The sequence below is a fragment of the Sciurus vulgaris genome (genome assembly GCF_902686455.1).
Source record: "Sciurus vulgaris genome assembly, chromosome: 1".
NCBI classification, from domain to species: Eukaryota; Metazoa; Chordata; class Mammalia; order Rodentia; family Sciuridae; genus Sciurus; species Sciurus vulgaris.
This window is the reverse complement of record NC_136461.1, coordinates 179119875-179145906: the sequence shown is the minus strand read 5'-3', so window position 1 is coordinate 179145906 and position 26032 is coordinate 179119875. Positions and strand designations below refer to the sequence as shown.

Below are 26032 nucleotides of genomic sequence, written 5' to 3'. Positions count from 1 at the left end.
CTGTAAGAGCTTTGAAAACATAGATTTTTATCCACATAATAATTCTGACAGTAACAAAGTAGCTTCATTTACAAATCCCTCACACTTGGAAAGCCTGAGGTTGTAACCTCAGCCCCTAGAGATGTGCCTGCCCCTCTCTGTGGGTCTAGTTAACTGCATCCTACTTATTTGCTCCTCATCAATTAAGGAGGCACCCAAGGGAACAATTTGTTTCTTTAATTTGTGAATAAACCATTTCTCTTTTAATTTGCATTCTTCCTTTTCCACCCACAGTAAAATCTCAATGTCCTACCCATATATTCAGTATGTATTACTACAACCTTAAAAGAGGATGCATGTAAATTCAGAGATGATGCTTCCATTTCTCTTGGGGTAATGAAAACTTTGAGAAACCAAGGTTTTGAGAAAAAGTTGAGTTTTCTACCTGCTTCTGATGCTGACACTGATGGCACAAATCTGGACAGTGAATAGCATAAAAGGTAGCATGTTTTTCTCTTTAACAAAAGCTAGAGACAGATACTCTTCCATTCACAGCTTGATCCTACTAAAATTTCACCTTATTATTTACCTTAAATCTGTAAAATGAAAAATCTATTAATGTATTTTAAATAATCCAATAAATACATAGACATGTTTTTCTGACAGGTAAAGAACATTATAAATATGATCTCTAGGTAGAAATTTCTAAATTACTGAGTTTCTACTGATATTGATGAATTCATCTTTCAGATGTCTGAATTATGTGTGAGATATTTCTAACAGTCAAATAGAATAAAGGGATTTTAGTGTACACAATTATATATGGGAATAAGATACATCTTCATGTGGTTTCTCCCTATATGAAAGAAAGGACTCATAATGAACTTGTGTTCTAGCTATCACTATGTACAGTGAAAAATAAAGGTAAGGCTTTATTTTTTTAAACCTAATGTTTAATGATAATGTGAACTATCTCTGGGATGCTCTAAAAGCACAATTCATGGTTTTTGAAAAGCACATACTATAAATAAATTCAATTTGAGATGATTTTCAAACTTTTTAAGGAACAGAAATATTCTTTCATGGATCTCAGACAATTTAAAGAAAATTCTTCATGAAAAAGAAGACCCAAGATACATGAATTTACAATACACACAATTATATCTATACAAAAAATCATTTATACAACCATATCATTTCAAGAATCTTTATTTCTTTGAAAGCAGCATCTTTCAAAGAGCTTAACTTACTAACTCACAAAATTTGAAATTCTATGAAACTGTCAGATGAGTCCTCAATCTGTTTGCTTTTTATTCGCCACTTTTTAAAAAAGTGTGAACAGTGACCAAATACAGATTTTCACATCTGTTGTCTTTATGCTCTGATATGAGGATTTTCTTACTCCACTGAATAAGATCAGTCACACAACCATAAAATGTCCCCTGATATTCATTTAATGACTTGTTTTTGATCATAAGTTTCTGTAATATTGAGATGGTGAAATGGGAAGAATTTTGGGGTTTTGAGATCTACAAACAAGCTTCATATATATGAAAGTGTGGACTAGTATAAATAAAATTTTCCTTTAGATTGTTTCTAGAAACCTGATAAATTTTACTATTTCTTCAAATTCTTTATGAAACTAAAAATGTCCATTATCTCAACACAGTGGCAAATGTTTAGAAAGCACTTCTTCCTCATCCTGAGGCCGGGTGAAACTTGCTGTCTGGTCCCACCCCCAGTCTCTGACTTGCTAACATGGTGTCCCTGCCAAATTCCTGGCATTGGTAGTGAGGGGGAAGAGGCCATACCATAACGTGTTGATAATGAGGAGATAGAAATAGCAAACCAGCTGGATTGTCCTAATAAAGTATGTCTGGGATTTAGAGACACAACAACTATGTGTTCAGGTCATCCAAATGCATTTTAACTAACTGGTTCCTTTGATGACCTTTTCAGATACCACTCAGGATCTTTCTAAATAAATTTTGTATATTAACCCCAGAATGGTCTAGAAAAACAAAATAAAACAAAGAAGTTTTTTCATTACTTACTTTTTCTGGTAATGATTATTATACCAAAAATACCTCTGTACTATTGGTGTTAATACTAAAATGTATTATTTAATATAAAAACTAGACAAAGTGATCTGTAACATTTTATAGATTTTACAAGCTCCTACTTGTTTATATCACTTTGTATGTCATGTATATATACAATTTACTATCAATCTACTTTATAAACCATTTTCCAGTGAGGCTCAAAATACATTCTTCTTCACAATAGAATACTTAATATTTAAAAAAAAAATTTTTGGATTGTCTGAGAAAAATTATTTAATCGATCTGAAGATCTACCTTTTTATAAAACTCCAACTACAAAAGCATTTACAAAAATGAAATGTTTCATTTAAATATTTGTCTATTAAAGTATACAAATCAAAGTTCTTTAACATTATATTTTAGATACCTAAGGATATTTACCACTACAAGAGATCAATTTCATGTATTTGATCTCAAAAATAAAGTTTTATTAGTGTATTCCTGGTCCTGCTCTTAACTCTTGGCATATATGAATCCATTTAATACTCTCAACAGCCCTTAGATAGTTTATTTAATAAGCTCTTCTTTACACATGGAGGAAACTGCATTAAGGATTAAGTAAACTGCTGGAGAACACGCAAGGAAGTAGCTGTAATGTGAAATCTGATGCAAGGTTCCCGAGTTCTAGAACATTATAACATAACTTCTCTTTAAAGAATGATTACATAATTCAATCCCTTTCTAAATAAAAACATAAACACCTAACTTGGTCCAGCACATCCATTCAAGTACCATCTTATAGGCAGCCATTAAAGCTAACATGTAAGTTCACCTGCATCCTCATTTTCAATTAAGTACCTTGCAAAGTTACTTCCTTACAATATTTAGACCACTGGGGTAACACATTTCCTCAGGGTGACTAAGGAGAAACAGCATGCCATTTACTCAGAATACACTACATGTAGCATAGCAGGTCATCCAACTCTGAAAACAAATTCTAGTAACATCAGTAATCAAGGGCTCTCTTAACTCCAGACATTTTGCTTAGTCTTCTAGGCTTTGTAGTTCTGACTGGATCATCTTCAATAACTTATTCTACTAGGTCTTTCTGTGAGCCTATTTTTAGTACCAACCACTAACTTTATCATCAAGAAAACCACTTGTAACTTTTCAACAGTTGATGGCTGGTACATCAACAGACTACACAGAAGCCAAAATTCTTGATGGCAAGACATACCTTAAGAGATCAACGTGATTATTTTTTCCAAGCAATTAGTTCCCTATTAACATAAAGTCATCATCGAATGCCACTAGTTAGATGAATTAGACCATGTGTCTTGGTAACTTGTCAATCTAAACTCCAAATGTAAAATTTACAACTGCAATAAAATCCTAAAACTATCTGGGTTGTTTGGAAGTTACAAGAATAAAAAAACAGACCTTTTGGTTATATGTGATTTTAAAAAAAGAAAGAAAGAAAGAAAGGATTCAAAATGCTAGAAGAATCTAACAGGTAACAACTAACTGAGCAAGATGCATTAACTTTTCTAGGGTTAGATTCTTTCAAATGATAGAAACAAATACTGCATTTGTTTTTAGGTTATAATTTCCCTCAATTCCTTATGTTACTTCTATCTTAGCCTTGTGTCATGTCTTCAAAATCATTTGACAAAAAGTCAACATATTTTATTTTCTTTGCCCTCTGTCCTAATTATTAGAGGATGCATATGGTGGCATTATAAATTAAGACCTTCCTGTTTTCTGCAGGGTCATCCTTCTGAAGTCCCCATGACACTCCAGGCTTTACACAAGGCCATGCACTAGTTCATTTCCTGCTTCTGCTGCTGCTGCTGCTGTGACTACTTCCCAAAAGAACTCATGAGATAGCGTGGAAGATTTTCAAGGATACAAAATCCTTAAGAAGGTGCACAAACAAACAAATTTCACCTTAAACCAACTGTAAAATATGCCTACATATAATCATGTGAATAAAAATGAAAGACATCTTAAATCACTTGAGGGCTGGGGTTGTGGCTTAGTGGTAGAACGATTGCCTAGCATGTGTGAGGCACTGGGTTCCATTCTCAGCAGTGCATATAAATAAGTAAATAAAATAAAGATCCATCAACTAGTAAAAATATTTTTTAAAAATCATTTGAAAGGTAAAACATTTGATACGGTTGAAAGAGGAACTGTTTGGGGTAAAGCAGAGCAAAATTTCTGAACTCAGGAAGGGGAGGTCATAGAGATGAACTTCTTTTTGTATAACAGGACCTAGAATTGTACATCGAATTTTAAAGAATAGATCTTTTATCTAAAACCCAATTATCATACACTATTAATCTGAGGTTAATAACATAGACTTGACCTATGCTGAGAATAGAGAAATACTATACTTTAAAGGCAATGTATTTAAAATCTTTTTCCCTGTGCTGTTTCCTTTTCCAAAGTAAAACAGAGCTTAATCTCCACTGGAGTGCCCACTTTTGGCATATTCTTATATAAGCTTAATAAGGACTATAGCAAAATTTATTATTGTAGCTATTCTTCCCCATATTAGTGTCTGAATTAGATATTGAAAACTTTTATCAATTTTTTTTCCTTCTTTCTTCCTAACCTCCAACAGCATTTCTATCACTCAACTATACCACCAAGTGGAAGATGAGTAATTTAAAATTTCAGTATGTTGGCAATATTTACCTGATTATTTTCTTGCCCCAAACCTCTGTCTCCACTGCAGGATTTATTGGTAGCAGTACTGGGTAGTGGTATGAAAATAACACATACATTTTCCAATATATGCCCTCTAGTTTTCTTTTGATTTTTCTTATAAATTAATATCAATTTATAACTGATAATTATAACTAGTTTACAATGAAAATAATATGAACAGGCATGCAGTGGAAAGGAAAACTATATGCTACTTCAAATTCCCAGGTATAATTCCCAGAGAAAAGAATCATTAAAAAGGTCTTGCATATTTTTACAGGAATTTCTCATAAAAAATACACATGTATCTACTTATCTAGCCATGCTTCACTTTTTTTAATACAAGCAGAGCATATCATGCTGATTTTTTCTCCTCATTTTATGTGTCTTTGAAGAGACTTGCACATCAACATAGACACATCTATTTGATCCTTTATAACACATGAGAGAGTTGTACTATAATTTTATTTAACCCATCCCCTATTAATGGACATTTAGGTGATTTTTAATTTTTTGCTATTATACACCATGCTGTAATGAGCACACATGTGGGTTTCTGTGGGATATGTGGAATTACTGGGTCAAAGAGTATATGTGTAATTTTAATTGCTAAAAACTGCCAAATTATCTTTCAAAAACGTTGTAACAATTGGCAATCCCAGCAACAATTACTCTGCCCATTTGCTATTGAATATTTATCCTTCTTGATACTCAGTTACAAAACTAGGCTAATGCATATGAATGAATGGAAAGCTACTACCAAAGACAATCTCATGAGTTAAGCACAAACAGATCGAATTAAAAAGCTACTGCTCTGTTCATTTATTTTTGCATGTTTTGTCTAGCCTCAATAAAATATTCATAATAAACTATTGAAAGCACTGAGTGATTATTTTAGCCATAAGCTACAATGCTGTTATTAAATCTGTATGTAAAAGTTAGAAGGTAGCACTGAAGGTCTAACGTTGAATTAGAGTTAACAATAATTGTTAAATTTAAAAAAATGAAATTCAACTGAAGTCCATTGTCAGTTCACAAATTTCCTGTCCTCAACCATTTCCAAAATGTAATTTGGTAAGGTCAAGAAATTATCAAACAAAGTTAAGACACACTCACTCCGGCTCCACTTTCAACATCTGCAATGAACATCCGTTACTAAAATGAATCCAACCTCTTTACCATGCACTTTAAAACTGTCACCCAAATCTGCTCTGAAGCTATTCTTCATCACACTTTTCTCTTGCCACCATTATTCAATATATCTTGAAAGTGTCATGCTCTTTAATGCTTTTCTGCTCTTGGCCAAATTATTGATTTTGCTGAGAGGCAATCCCCTCTAGTTATGACTAGATCTCCTATTCATCCTTCAAAACCCAGCAGAAATATGACCTCACTGTAGAGGTTTACCCTGACTCACCCGGGTATTTCAATGTCCACATCACTTTATACCTCCATTTATCATGGATGTATCATAGTGTAATGCCTATCTCCCTCACTACTTAAGATGCTACTGGAGCCAAGAGACCATAATTTGTGAATATTTGTATTCCCCCCTCCTCATAGAGTAACACAATACACAATATTAGTATTTATTATCTGTCTGTTTAATAAACAATGTATGAACAAGTGGAAGTTTTTTTTATTTAAGTTGAAGTCACAGCATACAGGTAACACATTTTTCTTGGGGGAAGAATTGAAAAATCACTTCTGTTAAGTGATGTATCTCAGGAAATGATGTGGATTTAAAACAATTGCTCATTCATTCTTTTCTTAAGCTAATATTATTTGTTTGCTATGTGCCAGGTACTCTTTTGGTAACTAGAAGTACTGAAGTAAACAAGTCTAGTTCCCACATCCACTGAATTCTACTAAAAATCATCTAATAAACATGTAAATAAACTGACAAGTGAGGTAGGATAATAGGTTAGATAGCAAATTGAACCATGTAGGGGAATAGAAAATTTTAAAAAGAGGCTCAGAGAGTCCTTTCTGGTATTGACATGTGAAGTAAGAGGCGCATGATGAGAAGCCAGCCATACAGAAATCTAGGGAGGGGACACTCTAGGAAGAGGAGCAGCTGGGTATGTTCAAGAAGAAAGAAGATCCATAGGATAAAACATAGTAAAGTAGGTGTTTTATCAGGATCAGAGTAGGGATTGGGAAGAGAAGTTGTAGAGAGTATACCTGGTGTTCAGGTAGGACACAAGGAATAGACCATGGAGAATATGGTAGGCCATGATAAAAAGTTTGGATATTCGTTGAAACTGGAGAACTCAAATTAGCAAAGTGATACTATTTGATATTTCTGGAATAAATCATTTGGGCAAGTAAAAGTGAAACTGCAACTAGGTTATATGATTAATTTAAAAACTTAATAAGTGATCATATTGATGCCTACATGGAATTCTTTAGAGTAATTTTAAGGTTTTGATGTGACTGTAAAGCGCACTGAGTGTCACACTGAAGTAAAAACCACTTCCTAGAAAAATTCTTGAATGCACAAAATTCTGCATAAAGTGTGTAGATCTTTACAAACTCTTCAAAGTCTATGGATTCCAGGCTAATAAGAGCAATGTTCAGTCAACATCTGCTTCACCTCCTACAAATTTTAAGAGATTATTTTTCAATATATAGAACATCAATATTAACCAGAGTTCAGAAAATAGATCCCCTGAGATCTATCTGCCTTAGCAACATCCCATACCTAAACCTCACTGTTCTTTCTTCAAAATGAAAACTTTCAAATCAAGAGTCAAAGATCAAAGAGAATGTCAGACCATTAGTTCAGCCACGGCATCTCAAATGAATGTTTTTCCTTAAGTGAGTTTTCTAATCCTGAAACTGCAGTCTACCTGACCAATGAGCTCATTGTTACTTTCCATGAGGATGGCCGACTATGATTATTTTTATGATGTGGTTTTATTTCATCTGCCAACATTAATTTTACTTAATGTATAATTAGTTATTTTTCAAATACAGTCAATCTACATATATAAGAAAGTATGTACTTCAACACTAGACAGAATAACAAAAAGAAACAAAAATAATTAAGGAAGAAAAGGATCAAAAAGGAAGTGTTAGGTAATCATGATATCAAGAATACATGTGTACACAGAAAAGTAGGTCAATAAATTTTAGAGAGTTGCTAATAGATACTAAAAAGAAAAGAACACCATCAAAGCAATTTGCCTTTAACAACAGCCACACTACCTTAAAATCAAACATCATTTTAATTGTCTAATTGAGAAAGTAGCACTGGCTTACATGGAGATAATATAAGGAAAATTCACTGTATTCTCCTTTCCCTCATATAACAAAAGTACTGACCATCTTTAGTTCCCACCAGCAGTTAGTACTACAGGACTCCCATCAGTAATACAAACAGCAGAATAAGATCACTAAAGGTGAGCTTCTTTGTCTGAACCAACTTTTCCACAAATGTTTTTTTTCAAATCATACCTAGAACGGTTCCTCACATTTCTGGATATATACATATTTGTGATACATGTGTGTGCATGTATCACACATGTATGTGATACATTTAGATAAACAGACAGGTAGATAGATGGATAGTTTTGTTTCCTATAAATATATGTAGAAGAAACCAGGTCATCTTCTCAGGGCACCTTCCTTGAAAGTATTCCTACTCACTGCCAAATGGCCATCAGTCCACCTTTCCCCATCACTAATTTTTAAGGACCACCTCAGATTTTGCACAGGCAGTTCCCTATACTATTCCACTTATCCTATCAGCTACACAGCACCTTAGAGAATCCATCTTACTGATATTAAGCCTGCTGTGTTAACTGAGACTCAACTGTCTTTTGGAGATCTGGCCCTTAAAACTCAGAGAAAAAGTGTAGATCAAAGAGGATTTCTAGAGAAATCCAACTGTCCTAAGTCCTAAGTCTATGAATACAAGTTGTCAAAATTCCAATTCTCTAACAGTTGTACTAATATACATGGTAAACAATGGAAAAGATTTTATCCTAAAACTATTATGGTTTGCATCTACTTCCTTTTCTTCCTCCCTTCCTTTTCTCCCTCCCTTCCTTCATATCAAAATATTTATCCCAACCACTAATTTCATTCAAACTCAGAAGCACTCTACCATGTTTTTCTGTAGTAACATATAAAGTAGCTAATATATTTTAAGGTGATTTTTACACATCAAAAATATAGGAATTTCTATGATTGAAATACAAGTTCTAATAATCTGATCAGCAGCAAGATTTAAGTTCAGCAAATTTTAGCAGAATCATTCATTGACCATGAACCTATATATAAAGTTCTCCCACTGTGCCAAGGTTTCTCCAAACTTTGACATGTCTGTGTTCTTTGTCAGAATATTTTTCACCCAAGCTTCTCAGACTCTAAAACACCCAAACATGTACTGCTGGCAACTCCATTAATTTATATAGTAATTCCTCCCTCCCAAGACACCTGTACTTCTTTAGAAAGAATTTTTAAATATCAAATTTGGCCAGTTTAAATGCTATACTTTGTAATACTTTAACTTATAAAATTATAATAAAACAATATACAATAAATCTTTGTATACTGTAAAGTAGGTAAAATATGACTTAATTATCAAATAAACATGCCCTTCCTCTTTATGACATAAAAAATGTAAAAAATTAAAAGAACAGGGAGACAGTCACACATTTCTGCTTGTAGACTGAATCTTCATACCTTTAAAATGACTATCAAATGTTAGGACCTGGACCTAAAAAAGAAAGAATGAAATATTAATAATGTCCCACCTTGTGGGAGCTCCACATTACTTGACACTACACAGAAACCGACCTTTTTGTCCTTCAGGCTTGCCTACCAGGCCCCATCTTCTATCGCAAAAGCCAAATCATCTGATCCCAAACTAACTGTCAACTGCCTGTGATGGTGGGGAAGCCAGACATCAATCAATCAGGTTTTATCAGACGCTCTCTTCGTTTCTCTGTTGTGCTCATCTTATCATCTGACCCAGTTGTAGCCCTGACTTCAGAAGCTTAAGCAACTTGATGACAAAATATGCGCCTGTTTGTCCAAGATGCACATTGTTAAGAAGTGGGTGATATTTTTAGCCGCCACCTAATATATTTGCAAATGAACTCTTGAATATTTCAGATTTATACAAGTCCTGTGTTGGTCATTCCCCTCTGTGCTCTGAGTCTGTACTTGCCAGTGGGAGGTCCAATATTTCCAAAATATGCAAGAGTACTTGCAAGCAAGGGGAACATCATAGGAAAATGTGGTTATTTATGTCAAACAGGCAGAAAGGTTTTCAAAATGAAAACTGTGCAATATCATTCCAGGAAGAGAAAGAAGATCTGATTAACAAATGTGTACAATATAAATTGAGAAAGCATTATTCCAAATAAATAAAAATAACTCAGAAAATTAAAAACCTTTTTATCTCTTGTATAGATTGTGGTTTTGGAAAACATGTTTAAACCTTCAATTCTGCTGCCAAATCTATGTTAGCTGAGCCACTGCTTCCTGGCATACCACAGAATATACTCCTATATATGAAATAGGTAAGGAAGCAAATATGACAAATTACAAATTTGAAAGTTTAATTCAAAATACACATTTGTTCCATAGTTCCTACACAGAAGTGAGAAGAGAAAAATATACATCTACTTCACAGAGATAAAGTTCTACATTAGCATATGTAACTTCTTTCTTAACTTTGTCTTCTTTTCTAAAAAGCAATCACTTAAACGTTTTGATTTTTCTTAAAATAAAAATAAGAACCTTCATGATAAATATAAGATTTCCATTGGCAGGCAATGTTGTCAATATACCATCCATCATTCGATTATATATTCACTGAAGTATAATCTACTTTGAGAAGATTTTTAAATTAGCATAAAATTTATCCACAGAATCTGGACACATAAACACACACTCTAATCAAATCATGTCAGTATGGGCTATTCAGCACCACAAAGTAAGACAATGATATAGTTTGACATAGATGAAAATGCACACCATGAAAATAATTTGTATACAGTAAGAAATATGTCATTCCAAAAGATTCCCACTGAATTCACAGGGTTTTTTGTTTGTTTGTTTGTTTTCCCCTTAGTTAAAAAACAGGGTTATAATTAAAAACAAATGCCTCTGAACTTCTTAGCATACACAATAAGCAAGAAAACTTATCAATACATAGCATTTTACATTTTGGAATCATCATAGGGAAAACTAAACAAGCTTCCACTGGTAATATGAAAAAAAAAATGTTCCACACTATCAAAAGAAACAAAATTTAAAATTTTTCTTGAATGCCATATATGACAAAATTATTCTGTGACATGTTGCCAGGGGTGGAGTTCAATGGAAAAGCATTTGCCTGCTATGTGCAAGGTCCTGGGTTTGATTCCTAACACCTATCAAAAATAAGGAATTTAAATAAAGCTATGACAACACATTTTATTACATAGAATCAGTTAATTACATATAATCAGATCTTTTAATCTCTTCAAACTTAGGTAATCAAAGTGTAGTAAACAAGGGACAAACTGACAAAATTGAGTGCATTTAATTATAAAATAGAATTATTATTTGATTATTGTTTTTTAAGTATATAATTTTTTGCTATTTTTGTGCATAAATTTAGAGGATTGGCGCTCTCAATTGTACTTGAAGACTTGTAAATTCCTTATTTTTAATCTTCTAATCCCCAGTTCATTGAAGATTCCATTAATTTCATCATATACCACTGTGAAGAGACTGCAAGTCTTTATTCAAGAGTATACTATTGTTCAATAATCCTAAGGAACATATAATAAGAAAATTACATGTTAAAAGTTCCAGCTTAATAGGAAATTAAGAGCAAATATTTGTCTCTAACTCCAAATTTTGTCGTTAGTTCTTCACCCTAGTTAACTTTAAAGATGTCTGTAAATTTTGTGAAAAATAAAATAACTTTGGAGATTATGCCTGAAAAATCTGTCAGTTTACATTTATAAGAAGTCTTCCATATGAAATAGCATACAGTATAATAAATGTTGAATAGCTGAATACTATTTTTATTCTCTCAATAAAAGATGCCCACAAGTTTTCCAAATGTAGATTAGAGTAATTCATATCTTCAGAAGAATTTCTTTCTAAGAAGAAACTCAATGAAAACTAAATTCCAAAAGATGCCCATTTAAAGAAAATTTTCAGATGCATTTTAAATTTTAAACAAAAATTAAAATATAGTTTTTAATAGCCTACACAAAAGCTATATGTTAAAGATTTTGTGCAAACTATTAAAATTATATATTTTGTGATATCCTATCTACACACTATTATAACTATATGCAAGTTGTCTATTATAAATCTCACATTACCAAAAGTGAAATTATGTACATGAAAACATCAGACTAATACCACTCAACATCTTCCATCACTTCAAAAGGGAACACTTTCACAAATAAATAAAGCAGTCAGTGGTAAATTCTCAGATGAAATAAAGGTGTGTTTAATATTAAACATCATATTAATGTCTCTTAAAGGTATATTCCTTGCGTTATATACATGGAGTATAAATAGCATCACCTTGTAAGGCTACAAGAAGAGTTGACTTTAAGCTTTATGTGGACAATGCCTGGAATGAGCAACTATGTGATATTGCTTATAGCTACCAGGCACTAGACCTTCATTTTAAAGTCTCTATAATCATAAGGTGTATATACAGTTTTCTTAATGCATAAACATTTAAATTTATTTAAAGCCTGCATTTTCAAGAGGGGAGTATTGCAGGTACCATTTCTAAATCTGGCATTTGCTCCTCTCTATCATAACTTTTTTTTAAAGAAAATGATGAATTTTCAATGATCAAATTTTTAAAAATGCTTATTTAAGTGATCAGTATATCTTAGAAATATCAGCACAATAGTGTGAATTTTATTTTCTGGATTTAGAAACTTACGATCATTTACTATCTTGACAAACCTTATTCAAAGACATTTATCCCTTCAGCTCACTGTTTAGGATTTCACTTATTAAGAAGAATATTTGTTAATATTAATATATCTCACATAAATTCCATCCGTGGACTTGAAAATCCATAACAAAACTCTCTTGCCTTAGACATAGGACAAGTTATCTCACACCCATCCTTAGGCAAAACTGGTCCTCAAAGGTACTTTTGTTATGTAACGGGTATTATAATAAAATACCAGAAAAGATGAAAGAAAAAAAACAAGCCTTTTATTTTAACATGTGAAATCTTGACCAAAACCAGTTCTATCTAGTAATTATCATATATTCATTTTCAGAAGCATTTGTCAAAGGCACAAATTACTAAAGCTTTAAATAATCCTGACTAGACAATTCTTCTCTACCTTTTTGTCATCTCAAAAAGACAGCCTGACAGTAATGGTATGACACCCTCTCAGGCAAGCCTCTCGGCATTAATATTTAAATCTTACCTATCCCTTGTGATTGGAATTCAGCCTCTATTCGCAAACAAAAACTAAATCAATGTTCTTAGAGTTCAAACTAGATCCCTAAACAGTTTGCCACTCTCTATGCACAGATAAGATAAACTTTCTTTGACCCAAGAGATGAAGTTGCCATGACGATCAGAGAGTCCACTTTCTATATTGATATTTTGCTGATGTAACAACAAATAGAACCAGATCCTAGTGATGATAATGGTGATTAATTAATACTAATATTGATCCCTACAAGCAAGAGACAAGGCTATTAACTTGAAGCCTGAAAAGTCAATTGTTACCTGTGGCAGAGATACTAGGAGCTGATTTGGAAGCATAATAAACAAATGTGCTATCTTTATGCTAATACCTTTAAAGAGATAGTTCTTTCCAGAATGCCAAATAATGCCATATCTGAGTTTATTAATTTTAATTGCATTTTAGCTTTTAAACATGTAACCTTATTGAGTGATACATACTTACTCCTTTATCTATGGTGGAAACACATTCTCTGGCTACTGAAGTAACGGACTTTGCTGCTATTCATCTGGTGAGAGAATGAGCTGATAATTTTACACAGTGGCTGAATTAGACTGGGTTTCAAAAACATCTGCAACATTTTCTGAAATGTTCTACTAGTCCTTAGAATTTGGGAAAGTAACAAGTCATCCAAGGAATATGCCTTGGAGAAGAATTCCAAAGTTAACGTATCCAGTCACAGTTTTTAGTGAACAAAGATTGCATTTCTGGAAACTATTCCTGAAAAAAATATTTATTGCCACATAAACTTAATTTTAGATTTTTCACACAATTGAGCCTAACATAAAAAAAAAAATTCCTCTAAATAGTATCACTTAATTTAAAACTTGAGTACACATTAAGTTATTTTGAAGGAAAGTTCACTTGGAAAGGGTTTTTCTTGAAATGTAAAAATAAATTACAGAATAAAATAAGTTTACTCATTTAATACAGTTTGAGCAAAAGTTATATATTTAAATAAGGATGTGATTAAAATGTAAATGACAAGTTCATTGTTGATTTGCCTCCGTTTTGTCTGGAAGAACAAAATCATCAATATTATAAATTCACATATCTAGTTCCAATTAACTCATTTTAGTTCACATGTTAGGCTCAATCTTGTCCTCTCAGAACTTTTGACAGTGCTAATAACTGGTAGTCAAATGGCTAGAGCTACAATTCACTTTTTATTTTTAATTTGAAGGAAAAGCTAAATGAGTTCTTATAATCCTCCACTAGCAAAAAGGACATGGATGAGAAAGGCCCTAGATAGCTCATGAACAAGAGCAGTTACCTTAACTGTGACACAAAGTTAAATTAAGGCACACTACTGCATGGATATTGATAGATAATAGATATAAGATGGGCAATTGATGCAGTCAACAAATATCTTAATTTACCCCAAAACAAAGCCATAAGACTTTTCACTAAATCCTTAAACATAAAATTTTAAATTAACAGTATACATAAATCAGATGCAAATTCATCTACTTTTACATTGCCTTCCTTCACAAATTAATAGCACCAACTTACATAATATATGGCAAGTCTATATTTAAGAAACTCAGGAAATAAAATTTTAATTGACAAAGACTTATGGCACAAATCTTTGGGGATGTTTAAAAATGAACCCGGTTCTCTTCAAAGAGACAAATCTCTTCCAAAATTCAGAGATGCTTACACTTGTAATTGAACAGATGCAATTATATTATTCTTAAGCTACCTGTAATTTATAAAAAATGCACACCACTTTTTCATTGAAAATTAATGTAATGTGAGTAATAGACATCACAGTTCTTCTGACTACATGATTTTACAAATGAACTACTTTGAAAGTTACCAAAAGTGGAAAATATAAGAGCTGCTCTATTAATTGCAGGTCACATCACCAAGATTTAGTCCTAAACTCTTTTCCAGCAACCAGAGATGAAAATCCTTGTTCACTTATATTTGCATTGTTGACTCTACTGAACTTTAAAAACCCTGACTTTGTGATCAACGATCTTTTACAAGTAAACTTTTTTCTATTCTCTTCAAGTTTTGAACACTGGTATTACAATATTAGCCAAATTAAAATTTGTCTATTTTAAAACCCACTAAATAATTATTCCTATATTTTTTTCTGAAAAATTCTATGCATTGATATTTTTTCAAATTTGAAAATAAAGAAATTAATTTTGTTATCTTACAAACAATGGGTACCAGTCTTTCTGTTTTATTGATACAACACTGTTAGACAGAATAAATATTCTTCTACTCCGTAGCCGGTATAAAAATAGGTTTTCCAAGGTGTTTCTCAGTCCAAAATGTAGGAAGTAAAATCTCCAATATAAAACGTGTCATAAACTAAAGAGAAAAGATTATTTTAATATTGGATTTAATGATTCCTCAAATTCAGGAAAAATGAGTAATTCGTTTCAAAGCAAAAACCTATCTTAATATTTGGCAGGTGAAAAACAAGATATCCTAACTGCATATGAGAATGATCAGTGTATATCAAGTGTGCGTAGCATTCCTATAACCCTTTTTTAAATATTATGTCAATAATAATACAGAAGATAATAACCAAAATAATTATGGATTGAATATTAACAGAAGAAACACTTAAAAAAGACCTTAATAGTAGAAAAATAAAAAAAGACATATTCATATCTTTGTATAATTTTAAGGTTATAAAAATGACCCAACCTGTTTCACATGACAAATATTAAATAATCAATTTAATATGTGACATTCTCATTTCTAAACAATCATTATTTTATAAATAATATTTAAAGACATTTATTATTGCCTCCTCCTTAAAAAAAATAGTACAGAACATTGAAATGCCAATGTGTAACTAGGAACTCCTACCGCCTGAAACTGGTAGGTCATCTCAAATAACAAAAAGGTAATTTAGTCAACAGGAACAAATTCCAACTTATGCAAAAGCCCCTCTATAGAGCTACTTAACAAGATTATTCTTAACAGGGAACCGTTTACTTTCAATGTGTCTACGAATTCCCAATATCTGCTTCACTTTTCAGAAAAAAAATCTGCCTCCTAATTCAGCCTTTCTTCTTCACTACAAATTATTGGGCAGCTGGTCTAGACTGAACGTTTATGTACTACATGTATGAAAAGATCAAGCCTTCTAAAAGTTTTATGAAAACTGTACTTTAGTTGTATAAAGAAGAGAGCCTTTACTTAATTTTTTATGAAAATTAAGTATTTGAGTTTCCCCCCCTTATTTTTAGCCTCTCCATTAGCTATCAGAGAGCAGATAATGACACTCCTGTGCCAAAAAAAAAAAAAAAAAAAAGAAACTGATGTCCACCTTTTCCTGAACCCATAACCAATATATTTAAGTGTGACTCAAGTTGGGGACAGACAGGGCAGTAAACACATTACTAGAGACAACAGCTTGAAGAAGAAAATAACAATAAAACTGCACACACAACACGTTTACTAATCATAAAGAGATGCATTGGTAAAAGAAAAAAAATCATCATTTCTGTCATAAATTTTGCAGTGCAGCCCCAGAATGGAGAACAATCTGGGCAATTTATTGGCATATTGGCAGGAGGTGATAAGGCTAAAAACAACAACAGCGAGCAGCTGTGCGGGGAGATGGGCTGATAGCATGATATGGCTCCCACACCAAACACCTCCCGTCCTATCAGGGCTTTTTATCAAACCAGGATTACAATAATAGCTTATGAGAAAAAGCTTCTGAGGGGAAGGCAGAAAATATAGTCTTGGAATAGGAAAAAAAATCTGAATTTTGGGACAAAACATGGGGGCAAAATACATAATTTATCACTGTATTATCAGGAAATCCAGGCAGTCTAATCAAGGAGCACTGAGTGACTATTTTTTGCCTTATCATCCAAAGTGGTGGAAACGGAGAAGGAATTATCAGGCTTCTGCAGATTGCTGGGCTGGAATTTTAATGGTAATAATCGGGTTTCTGATGGTATATCTTCTCCGCTTATCTTTCCCATTATCTCCTCTTATCTGGCCAGTCATCATAGCAAATTAATGGTGCTCTTTCAGCGTCGCCTTTTTATCGCTGCCCGGAGAGCACCCAAGGGGAAAGAATAAGCAAAATATTAAAATACTGCATAAATCACAATTTTAGATAGCAGGGAACTGTATGCAGTAAAAGAAAAAAAAACTGTGCCCAACAACCTTTTTGTCCTTTAAATTGACTGTCTTAAGAGTTTCTGGTATAAGCTGACTTTTTGCTTGTCATAGTTGCTCTAAATTGGGTATGTTTTATCAGCAGTGCCAAAAGCTTTATTTTCAAATCCTGGATGTTTCCAAGTTTAAAAATGTAGTTTCATTAGGGATATGAAATGTTATTGTTTCAAAGAGCATCTCTTTCTGCCATTTTCCAAACTATATTTGATCCAGAATATCAAAAGTAACAGTGTTATTTGTAATAGGAAACGGTACACTTACTGCACTACTAAAATTGGAGGGAGAGACCTATCATAGTAATGTCTAGGAGTATCAAGACAAACTTCTCCCTCTGCAAATTTGACTCTTATGCCTGGACAGGCAAAAGGAAACAAACGTCAATAGATTGCAACCAAAATGACTTTAGAGCTGTTCAAACCACATTTAAATATCTCCTCCCCAAAAGCTATGAGACAGCCCTGCTCTAATGTAACAATTCAAAGACCTCTAATTTTTCATTTTCTTTGGCAGTGGAGGGGGAGAAAGGGTTTCCATATTTGCATAGATTATCACTGTGACCCCAACCTGAATCCAATAAAAGTCTAAAATGCATGTATATTAATAATATATATGTATGAGTGCATTAGCAGGCGATGATCACTGTGAACAAATACATAAATATAATTATTTGTTCACTTTCAAACAAGAGAACTTTCAAGCATTTTTGATAGTTAATAAATCACAGCATTCAAATAAGCCAGTAAAATGTTTTATGACCTATAACACAAGAGTAGCATCAGCAATTAGTTCCAATGCTTTAATCTTCAATTATATGAGGTGGACATAGAAGGAAAGAAAAAAAATTTAATGTAGCTAATTGAGAAGATAACAAAGTATTCCCAAGTAAAATCAGATGGTCTTTTTGCCATACAATCAATTAATATTAATTATTTATTAACAATCTAGATGACAGCCATGAACTAAAAAGCATTTGCATTTAATAATGTTTATAATCACATCTTGTAATAGGCAGTTTTGTGCTAGAAAATGTAACACTTCAACAGAAGGATCTGGTCAACTTAGTTCTAAAAAGTATAAGGCAATTAGTTGAAACCATGAACAATCCCTCTGAAAAAGTGAAAGTCTTCAAGAACGGTATTGCCATTTGATAAAAACTGTTTTCAAGCAAAAGTGAAGTTCTCTACTTACTTAAACTCAAGTTGCCTACACCGGGAACTTAAGTGTAAGGAAACAAATCCACTAAATAAAAGCTAAAAAGTCATGTCCGACTATAAATAAATAAATATATATATATACACACACACACACACACACACACACACATACACATGTATACATGTATACATATATATACATATATATGTTACCGTTTAAAACCTGGTTCCCATTTCAAGGACAAGTTGATTGATACGATTTATTTTTAAACTACATCGAATGGAACTTTGGAAATTTGGGTGTGGAGTAGATGAGCGTGGTTAATAATCAAGGGGGGAGGGGTACTAATAAAGCGCTACAACAAAATTACATGATAATTAGTTTTAAACTAGCTGCCAGACTCTAAACAACACACACCAAAAAAAAAAAAACGGACACACCACACGGCTCCCAAAAAAATAAATAAGGCTTTTTCTTCTTTTCGGCCAAAGCGTTGAGGATATGTCGCAGGCCTATAAAACACTATTGCAGGATTTTTCCTCAAGCTAAGAAAGTTGACCTGGTGGGTCTCCGTGAGTTTGTGTGTTTGGAGCAGGTGTCCCTTGCCCCGCAGTGCTCTGAAAGCACCACCGAGGTCCTCTGAGGCTGGGGGCACTGGGCCACGCGCTCTCTTGGGCGCCCGCCGCCTTGAACTCAGCTTCCGCGGGGGGAAGTGACCGCGGCCCCTCCCAGCTAGGACTCTGCGCGCCTCCAGGGCCAGACGCAAACTGAACTCTGCTCTGCAGGATGTCACGGCGGCACCAGCGCGACCCACTCGGAGTTCCGGGTGCGACCTGCCGGCTACCAGTCCCGCGCCCTCAGGGTGGAGGCGCACAGCTGCCAGTTGCAGGGCGCGAACTTTTACACCTACTTTTTGTTTCACTTCAGGTTTAACGTGGCTCTGGCACCTCCTAGAATCGGGTCCCAGACACCCCGATTTTCCACCTCCTGGGGAAGTTACCTCCCTTGCCCCCAGGTCTCCACCCGCTTTTCTGAGAGTTCTCACCCTGGTTGTTAAGAGTGGTTCCCCGTCGCAACAACAATGACAACAACAATAATAATAAGCGCCTAAAAGAGTGGGACTGCCCTGTCAGGCTCCAGGATAAAGCGGCGGTGACTCACAGCGTGCGGGGGTCGGCGTTAGAAAGAAACCCGGGAGCGCGAAGGCTAAACCCAGCAAGAAGAGGCTGTTCCTCGCAGCCTCCTTCTTGCCCGGCGCTCGGGTTGGCCGTCTGTCTGTCTGTGACCGTCTAGTTGTCCCTCCCATTGCTCAGGCAAAGTTTGACAAATCCGGGGGACGAGAAGTGGATTTCCCAGAGACCCCCTCCCCCCTTCCCGCCGCGCGCTCCCCTCTCCTCAGAAATAATCCCACCAACTACGGGCCCTGCGCGCAAACTTACGTTTGATCTGCCGGGGTTTGCTCTGCTTTCGCCGGGACATCTCGGCGGCGGCCGCTGCCGCTGGGGCTCCTGCGGTGCCCGCGGTCCGGGCTGCCGCTCCCTCGGCTCCCGCCGCTCCCGCCGCCGCCGCCGCTGCTGGCCAGGCTCGGGCCGCCGCCCGCCGGACTCCAGGTGCTCCGGGAGCGCGGGATCCGGTGCTGGGCTCCTCCGGGAGCGGCGGATCCACGTTTAGAGATGAACAAGCAAATGAGAAGACGAGAGGAGGGCAGAGAGAGTGTGACAAGGAGGAGGGGAGGGGGAGAGGGGGAGAGTGGTGGGGTGGGGGAGAGAATGGGAATCCAGAAGCGAATGGTCAGGGAGAGGGAGAAGGAGGAAGAGAGGAGGGAAAAATAAGAAAAGAAGGGAGAGAAGAGGGAGGGAAAGGAGAGTGCAGCGGGGAGAGGGCCGAGAGGGGGCGGAGGGCGCCAGAGGAGGAGCGCGCTCGCTTCCCCTCTGCCCGGCGTGCGGGGCAGATACTCCGGCGCGGCTGCCGCCGGTCCGGGCCGCGCAGCTCTTGCTCTGCCGCGGGAGGTGGCGAGGCGCGGGAGGGAGGGGCGCGCCAGGCCGTGGGGAGGGGAGACTATTCCATCAGCGAAAGAAGGATTGGCTGCATCCAAAGCCAGTCCGGATGCAAACTCGGGCCCTGGCCTCGGTCGGGTGGAGTGCAGGGGATCGCGGCGTGGGTGGAGGTGGGTGGGAGTTTGGGGGGGAGGCCTGGAGCACGGGGGGGGGGGGCACCTTCTGCAGTTGTCACCGCGTCAACGCTGGGCAGCTGCCAGAGCACCCATCCCCCCTTCCAGCAACTTCTTCCAACAGCCTCCTCTGACGGACCCCAACTCTCCTCTCTCACGCCTCGCCCATCTAGCAGGGCACAAAGAAATCTCAGTCTCTCCATAAACTTTGCGCTTCCAGTTATGCCGCCCCCTCCCCGGACCCCCGTCCCCCGCCCTTCCAGCTTCTTGGCAGGAAGGTTAGGCCACTGGCAAAGTCCTCAGCAAGAGCCAGCTGATCACAAATGCCAACTGTGTATCTTGAGGCCAGTTAAGTCCTCTCGTCTGCCCACGCTCTCAGGACACCATTTCATTGCTCTCAGGGTTCCCTGGAGACCGCTGCGGACACGGACCATCCCCCCACTTGACCCGCATGGATGGGGTGCTGAGCAGCGTCTTCAAAGTGCTTTCTCACCTCGAGTTTCCATTTTAAATAGTAAAATGCCGAAACTGGGAGACAGGCAGATATTTTTCTCTCATATCAATAAAAGGAAGATCAGTTAGCTAGGTGATTAGCTGTAGGTGGGAAGCGAACTCTCATCTCCAATAGGAATACTCACTTTCTGAGGAAGTGTGTGGAAGTTCAGCAGTCCCACCTTGCCCTATGACCTTTAATTATCTTAGTTCTTCTGCCACAGGGAAGCACCGAGCGACTAATAAAAGATTTGATCTTGCCATAATTTCCCAAGCAGGTAAGACCCAATAACTATTTCATGGTTCTTTAGTTTCTAAAGTTTTGTTTCATTCTTATTCAATTATTGTGTGTGTGGTATGTTGGAAACTGCAAGGCAAAAGAACAAATTTTGAGATGATTTGCATAGTTATTATTTTGGCCAAGGAAGCTGTATGAGGTTCGCTTACTTTCTCATAGTTTGATATACACTAACTATTAAAGATATTCACCCCGATGACTGGAATGAACTTCTTCTATCCAAAGGGCAGTGGAACTGGCTGCTTTATGTAATTAGTATTTACTAATAAACTCCGTTGTAGTTAGCCTGTATCCTCCAGATACTGCTGACTTCTCCCCCAGGAGAATGTGAAATTGTCCATTCTGATCTGAAATTGTTTCCTTCTTTGGTTGGCTAGCATTAACGAGAGTCCCACCAAATGTTACTCTAAAAGGGTCTGGGGGTCAGCATAAAGCATGGGCTTATTGAGCATAATGCAGGATGCTCAGTGTGTAAGAGGCACTGTAATCAGTGTCATTTATTACCCATCAGGACATCTTCTGGAAGGTGTAAAGAGTTGCCTCATGAGTGGTATGGCTGAGAGAATCTTAACACAAAGCCGAAGACCAATTGTGAATTTCATTACATTATCATTAGTACTAGTACCATATGAGGTTGTAAGGATATAGTACATGGTCCCGTGTAGTAGAAAATGCACTAAATGACAAAGTCCCTCCCCTGAAGAACCAACAAATTAAGGTCCTAAGTACCATGAAAAACAGGGTTATTTGTGCTTGTGTTGTAGAATGAATAAGCAGACAGAGAAGTACAGATTTTTACCTCCTTCATTTTCAATTCATTACAGTTAAATTGGTGTGCTTAGAATCTTAGAATCCGTTGTATTGTATATTATGGTTTTCAAAGATCCTTTACAGAACTGGCTGACTTTTTATGTCACCCAAAAAGAATGCCCATTGGAATTAAAATAACATAATAGTTAGTGTTTCTGTTGGCATTTGAAATGGTTAAATATGCAAAGCAAAAGAAAAACAAATAAAGCTCAACTAAATATTCAATTTAAAAGCTGAAAGAATCAAAAGTCAGGGAATTTTAAGGCAAGATTCTAAAATAACCAAAACGCAATAATAGAAATAGCGTGTTTCTAAATTACAAACGTAGATATTAATTATAGTCAATATGAATGAAATAAACTAAGGAGTACTGTTACATCTTGTATTTTTACATCACTTTTAATGAAAATATTGATGATATGTAAGGTTCAATTTTTCTTTTTTCTAGTTTAACTCACTAAGGTTATAAAATAAAGACAGCAAAACCTATAAGCAATTATCTCTGTCCAAATGGATATAGCATCTCCAAACCACAGCTACATGAGTATCAAACAATGATTATGAAAACCACAATTGAGAAAAGCATCAGGGAATGATATTGCAAAACCACAGCAACAAATGTGTCTGTGATATTGAAAACCACAATTCAAAACTAATACCCTGTGTATCGCAAATTACTGTTTAACTATAAATGTGCAAATGTATAAGTAACAGCACAAAATAATTTCTCATTTACTTAACAATGAATTATTCATTTTCTAGACTCACTGATTTAATGTCTACACATTGGTTTGTTTTGAAAAGTTTCTGCTTTCAAAAACAAATCCTTTCAAATCGCATAAAAAAATGTTAGTTAATTTAAAAGCAGGAAACATGCAACTCTTGATCATATTTTTTCAAATGTTTAAAAAGAATTGATCTGAAATCAGTCTGAAATAAAGGAATGTCTACCTCTGTATAGCTTTCTTCATAAAGTTGTTTAGAAATGAATAGGTATGTTTATAGAAAAGATACCTCAAAGTATTCAATTACAACTTCAATAAGAAACTATTGCATATATTCTTAGTCATTTTTAGCTAAAAAGCATACACCTGACAATGAAATCAAATGCCAATACCAAAGCTGTTTTAATATGCAAAATCAAGTTTTTGTTTACAAATGAGTAAATTGATATTTTATTTGCAAGCTTATGGGGTTGCCATATTTTTCTAATTAATAAACAAGGTGCATAGTTAAACATGAATTTCAAATAAACAACAATAATTCTTTAGGATAAGTATTTTGCATGCACTATTTGTTACATACTTATCCTAATTAATAATTGTGGCTTATATGAAATTCAAATTCAACTGGGTATCCTGTATTTTATCTGGCAAACCTACCAGTTTAGCATTTAAGCTTTTTAAACCTATTTATGGTTGTTTATAATATTGTTTATAGAAAAGACAGAGAAACCCTAAAATGTTTCCTACAGGCATAAATATATTTAATTCCTGAATGTTGTGTTATTTAGGGAGGGCAAGGTAGAAGGAATACATTTCTCTACAAAAATTCTTACTTTATTTGGCACAGTACAGAAATGTGCTCTCAGTGTGAATGGATTGCATTCATGTATGTCTTACTCTTGGATTTGTTTTTAAAATGTGTTTTTCTTCCTCCTCCAAGGGATCAACAAATTGATAAAGAAAACTCAGAGGCCACATCTTATTAGACAGCAAACTGCCTTCTTTATTATGGAAGTAAATAATATCCAAAAGCTTCAGAAAGACTTAATTTTGCCCTTGTATCCTCACCAGAAATTGAGTACAATTTATCTGCTTTGATTTAAGATTGTGACACTGAATTGAACAAAAATACAGCATGAAAAGAGTGTTTAGTATTTGTGTGTCTTTATAATTTCAGCAGTTTAAAAATGAAAATCAGATTCATCTAAATGGCATTCCTACTTTATAACTGGAAAAAGAACTATCTGTTTACTTGCAAAGGAATTGAAGACTTCCAAAAGATTCATTCTATCTAGATCAGGGGGGTTAACTTGAGCTTCATGTAGACCATTTATCTCCTAAAAGAAGTTTGTATGTGCAAATATATTTCTTAGGAGTGAGTCTACTGAATTCACCAGATTTTTGAAAATGTATGGAAAAAGTCTGTGAACCAATATAGGTTAAGAAACACTATTCTCTTTATTTGTAAATGTTTAAGATATACTGAAAACTAAAATGTGAATAATGTAAGTTCTTACTCCTTGTACCCATCCTTTAGGTTCAAGTTACTACTCTGATAGAAGAGAATCATAAGATAAAATATTAAACAAAACCCAGTATTTTGTTCCTAAGTTTGTGTGATGCATACCTTCTTACCAAGTATAAAATAAAGATTAAAGGAATAGCATCCTACATTTTAGAAGCATCTGTTAATTTTGTCTGCCTAGCATCCTATTCTGGCAGTAACGCCATGATACCTTTTATAGAACTCCTCCTTCTCACCCACTATTTAGTCATGTGATGCAAGTGTAGCCTTTCCCAACGCCTGACTAATCAAAATATTCCATTTGTCTCTACAGCAATTGACTCAATGTTCTAAATTGTTCCTATGCAAGTCCACCCTGGGAATTTTTCCTAAAACCATTGAGGAAGAGGGACTGTTTTACCGGGGTTGGCGCACTGGGAGAATGCAAATAAGAAATTGCTAATGTCCATGCTTATGAAAAGAATTCAGTGTCATGATAGAGTACTTTTTAATCTTAACTTTGTCTTAGAGTCTGATTTGGGAAGAATCCAAACTAAAAGCACCCATCAACACTCCAACATTCCTTTGTTTTGGGTCCACCTGTATTATCTGTGTATCTATATAGATGTTGAAGTCTCAGTTAGTTCTACTATATTTTATCTTTTTCTATTGAACCAGGCTAACCCTTATGTATTTTTGTAGTCATAGTTATTTTTCACAGGAAGACATTATTGACCTCCTAGTCAAAGTGAGATACCACTTTTTAGTTGTTTTCATAACACCTTTTTGTCTACCATATCACTTGCTGCATTGTTGCACTGAAAATTTAGTTATGTATAAATCCCGTCTTCTCCAGCCTCTTTCCAGTCTTAGCACATTTACCTGGTAAATGTGTTAAGTTTGTGAGAGTAAAGTTTGTGAGAGCAAGAAACATATCTGTCTTTTTAAGATTTATACTCTCAGTGCTGGACACACAGAATGTCCTAACGAAATTATTGAAAGAAAAAGTGAGTTCAGAATTATCCAGTCTTATCTGGGGACCTCTTACCGTGCCCAATCCTCATCCAAAGAATCACAGGTACAGGAAAAGGCAGCCATGTTTGTACAACACAAAACCAGGTTCTCATGGTGAATGCTCGAACCAAAGGGAGTATCTAGTTCTGTTATGACCATCCAAAATTCTTCTTAGGAAATTAGAGTTAGTATCAAGAGTTTCAGTCCTTTCCTGACTGGTCGCTTGAAGTAAGAACTAAAACCTTTGGGACTGTGGCATGGTTATTACCATGTGAATAGTGTAAACAAGATTGTTTGACAGTAGAGAGAAAGAAGCAACACAAATGTTCTAAGAGAAGTTGAGGTAAGAACAGAAACTGCTATACCAAACTTCTGTCCTAGCTGAGATATTGATGTTTCCTTAGCATAAATTTCTTCCCACCTTTCTTTTATGGTCATTTTTAGCCTAAATAGGTACTAATTGATTCCTGTTGCATCCAAACCAAAAGACTAAACTAAAGCAAAAAGT

At 35.4% G+C, this 26032-nt stretch overlaps 1 protein-coding gene and 1 long non-coding RNA gene across 4 annotated transcripts in view; one reads left to right on the top strand and one right to left on the bottom strand.

Moving 5' to 3' along the window:
• ZFPM2 (zinc finger protein, FOG family member 2) overlaps positions 1 to 20493 on the bottom strand; it is a 417497-nt gene extending 397004 nt beyond the window's left edge. Inside the window, exon 1 of one of the 2 annotated variants that reach the window (XM_079105159.1) lies at positions 19951 to 20493. In XM_079105159.1, coding sequence (XP_078961285.1) covers positions 19951 to 19990 — 40 coding nt within the window. In that variant the 5' untranslated portion in view covers positions 19991 to 20493. The remainder of the gene's footprint in view (positions 1 to 19950) is intronic. The other variant, XM_079105158.1, reaches the window with a different exon arrangement.
• A 537-nt stretch (positions 20494 to 21030) lies between these two features.
• Positions 21031 to 26032, top strand: part of LOC306640814 — a 162246-nt gene continuing 157244 nt past the window's right edge. For both annotated transcript variants that reach the window (XR_013757922.1, XR_013757923.1), the window contains exon 1: positions 21031 to 21451. This is a non-coding gene — a long non-coding RNA (uncharacterized lncRNA). The remainder of the gene's footprint in view (positions 21452 to 26032) is intronic.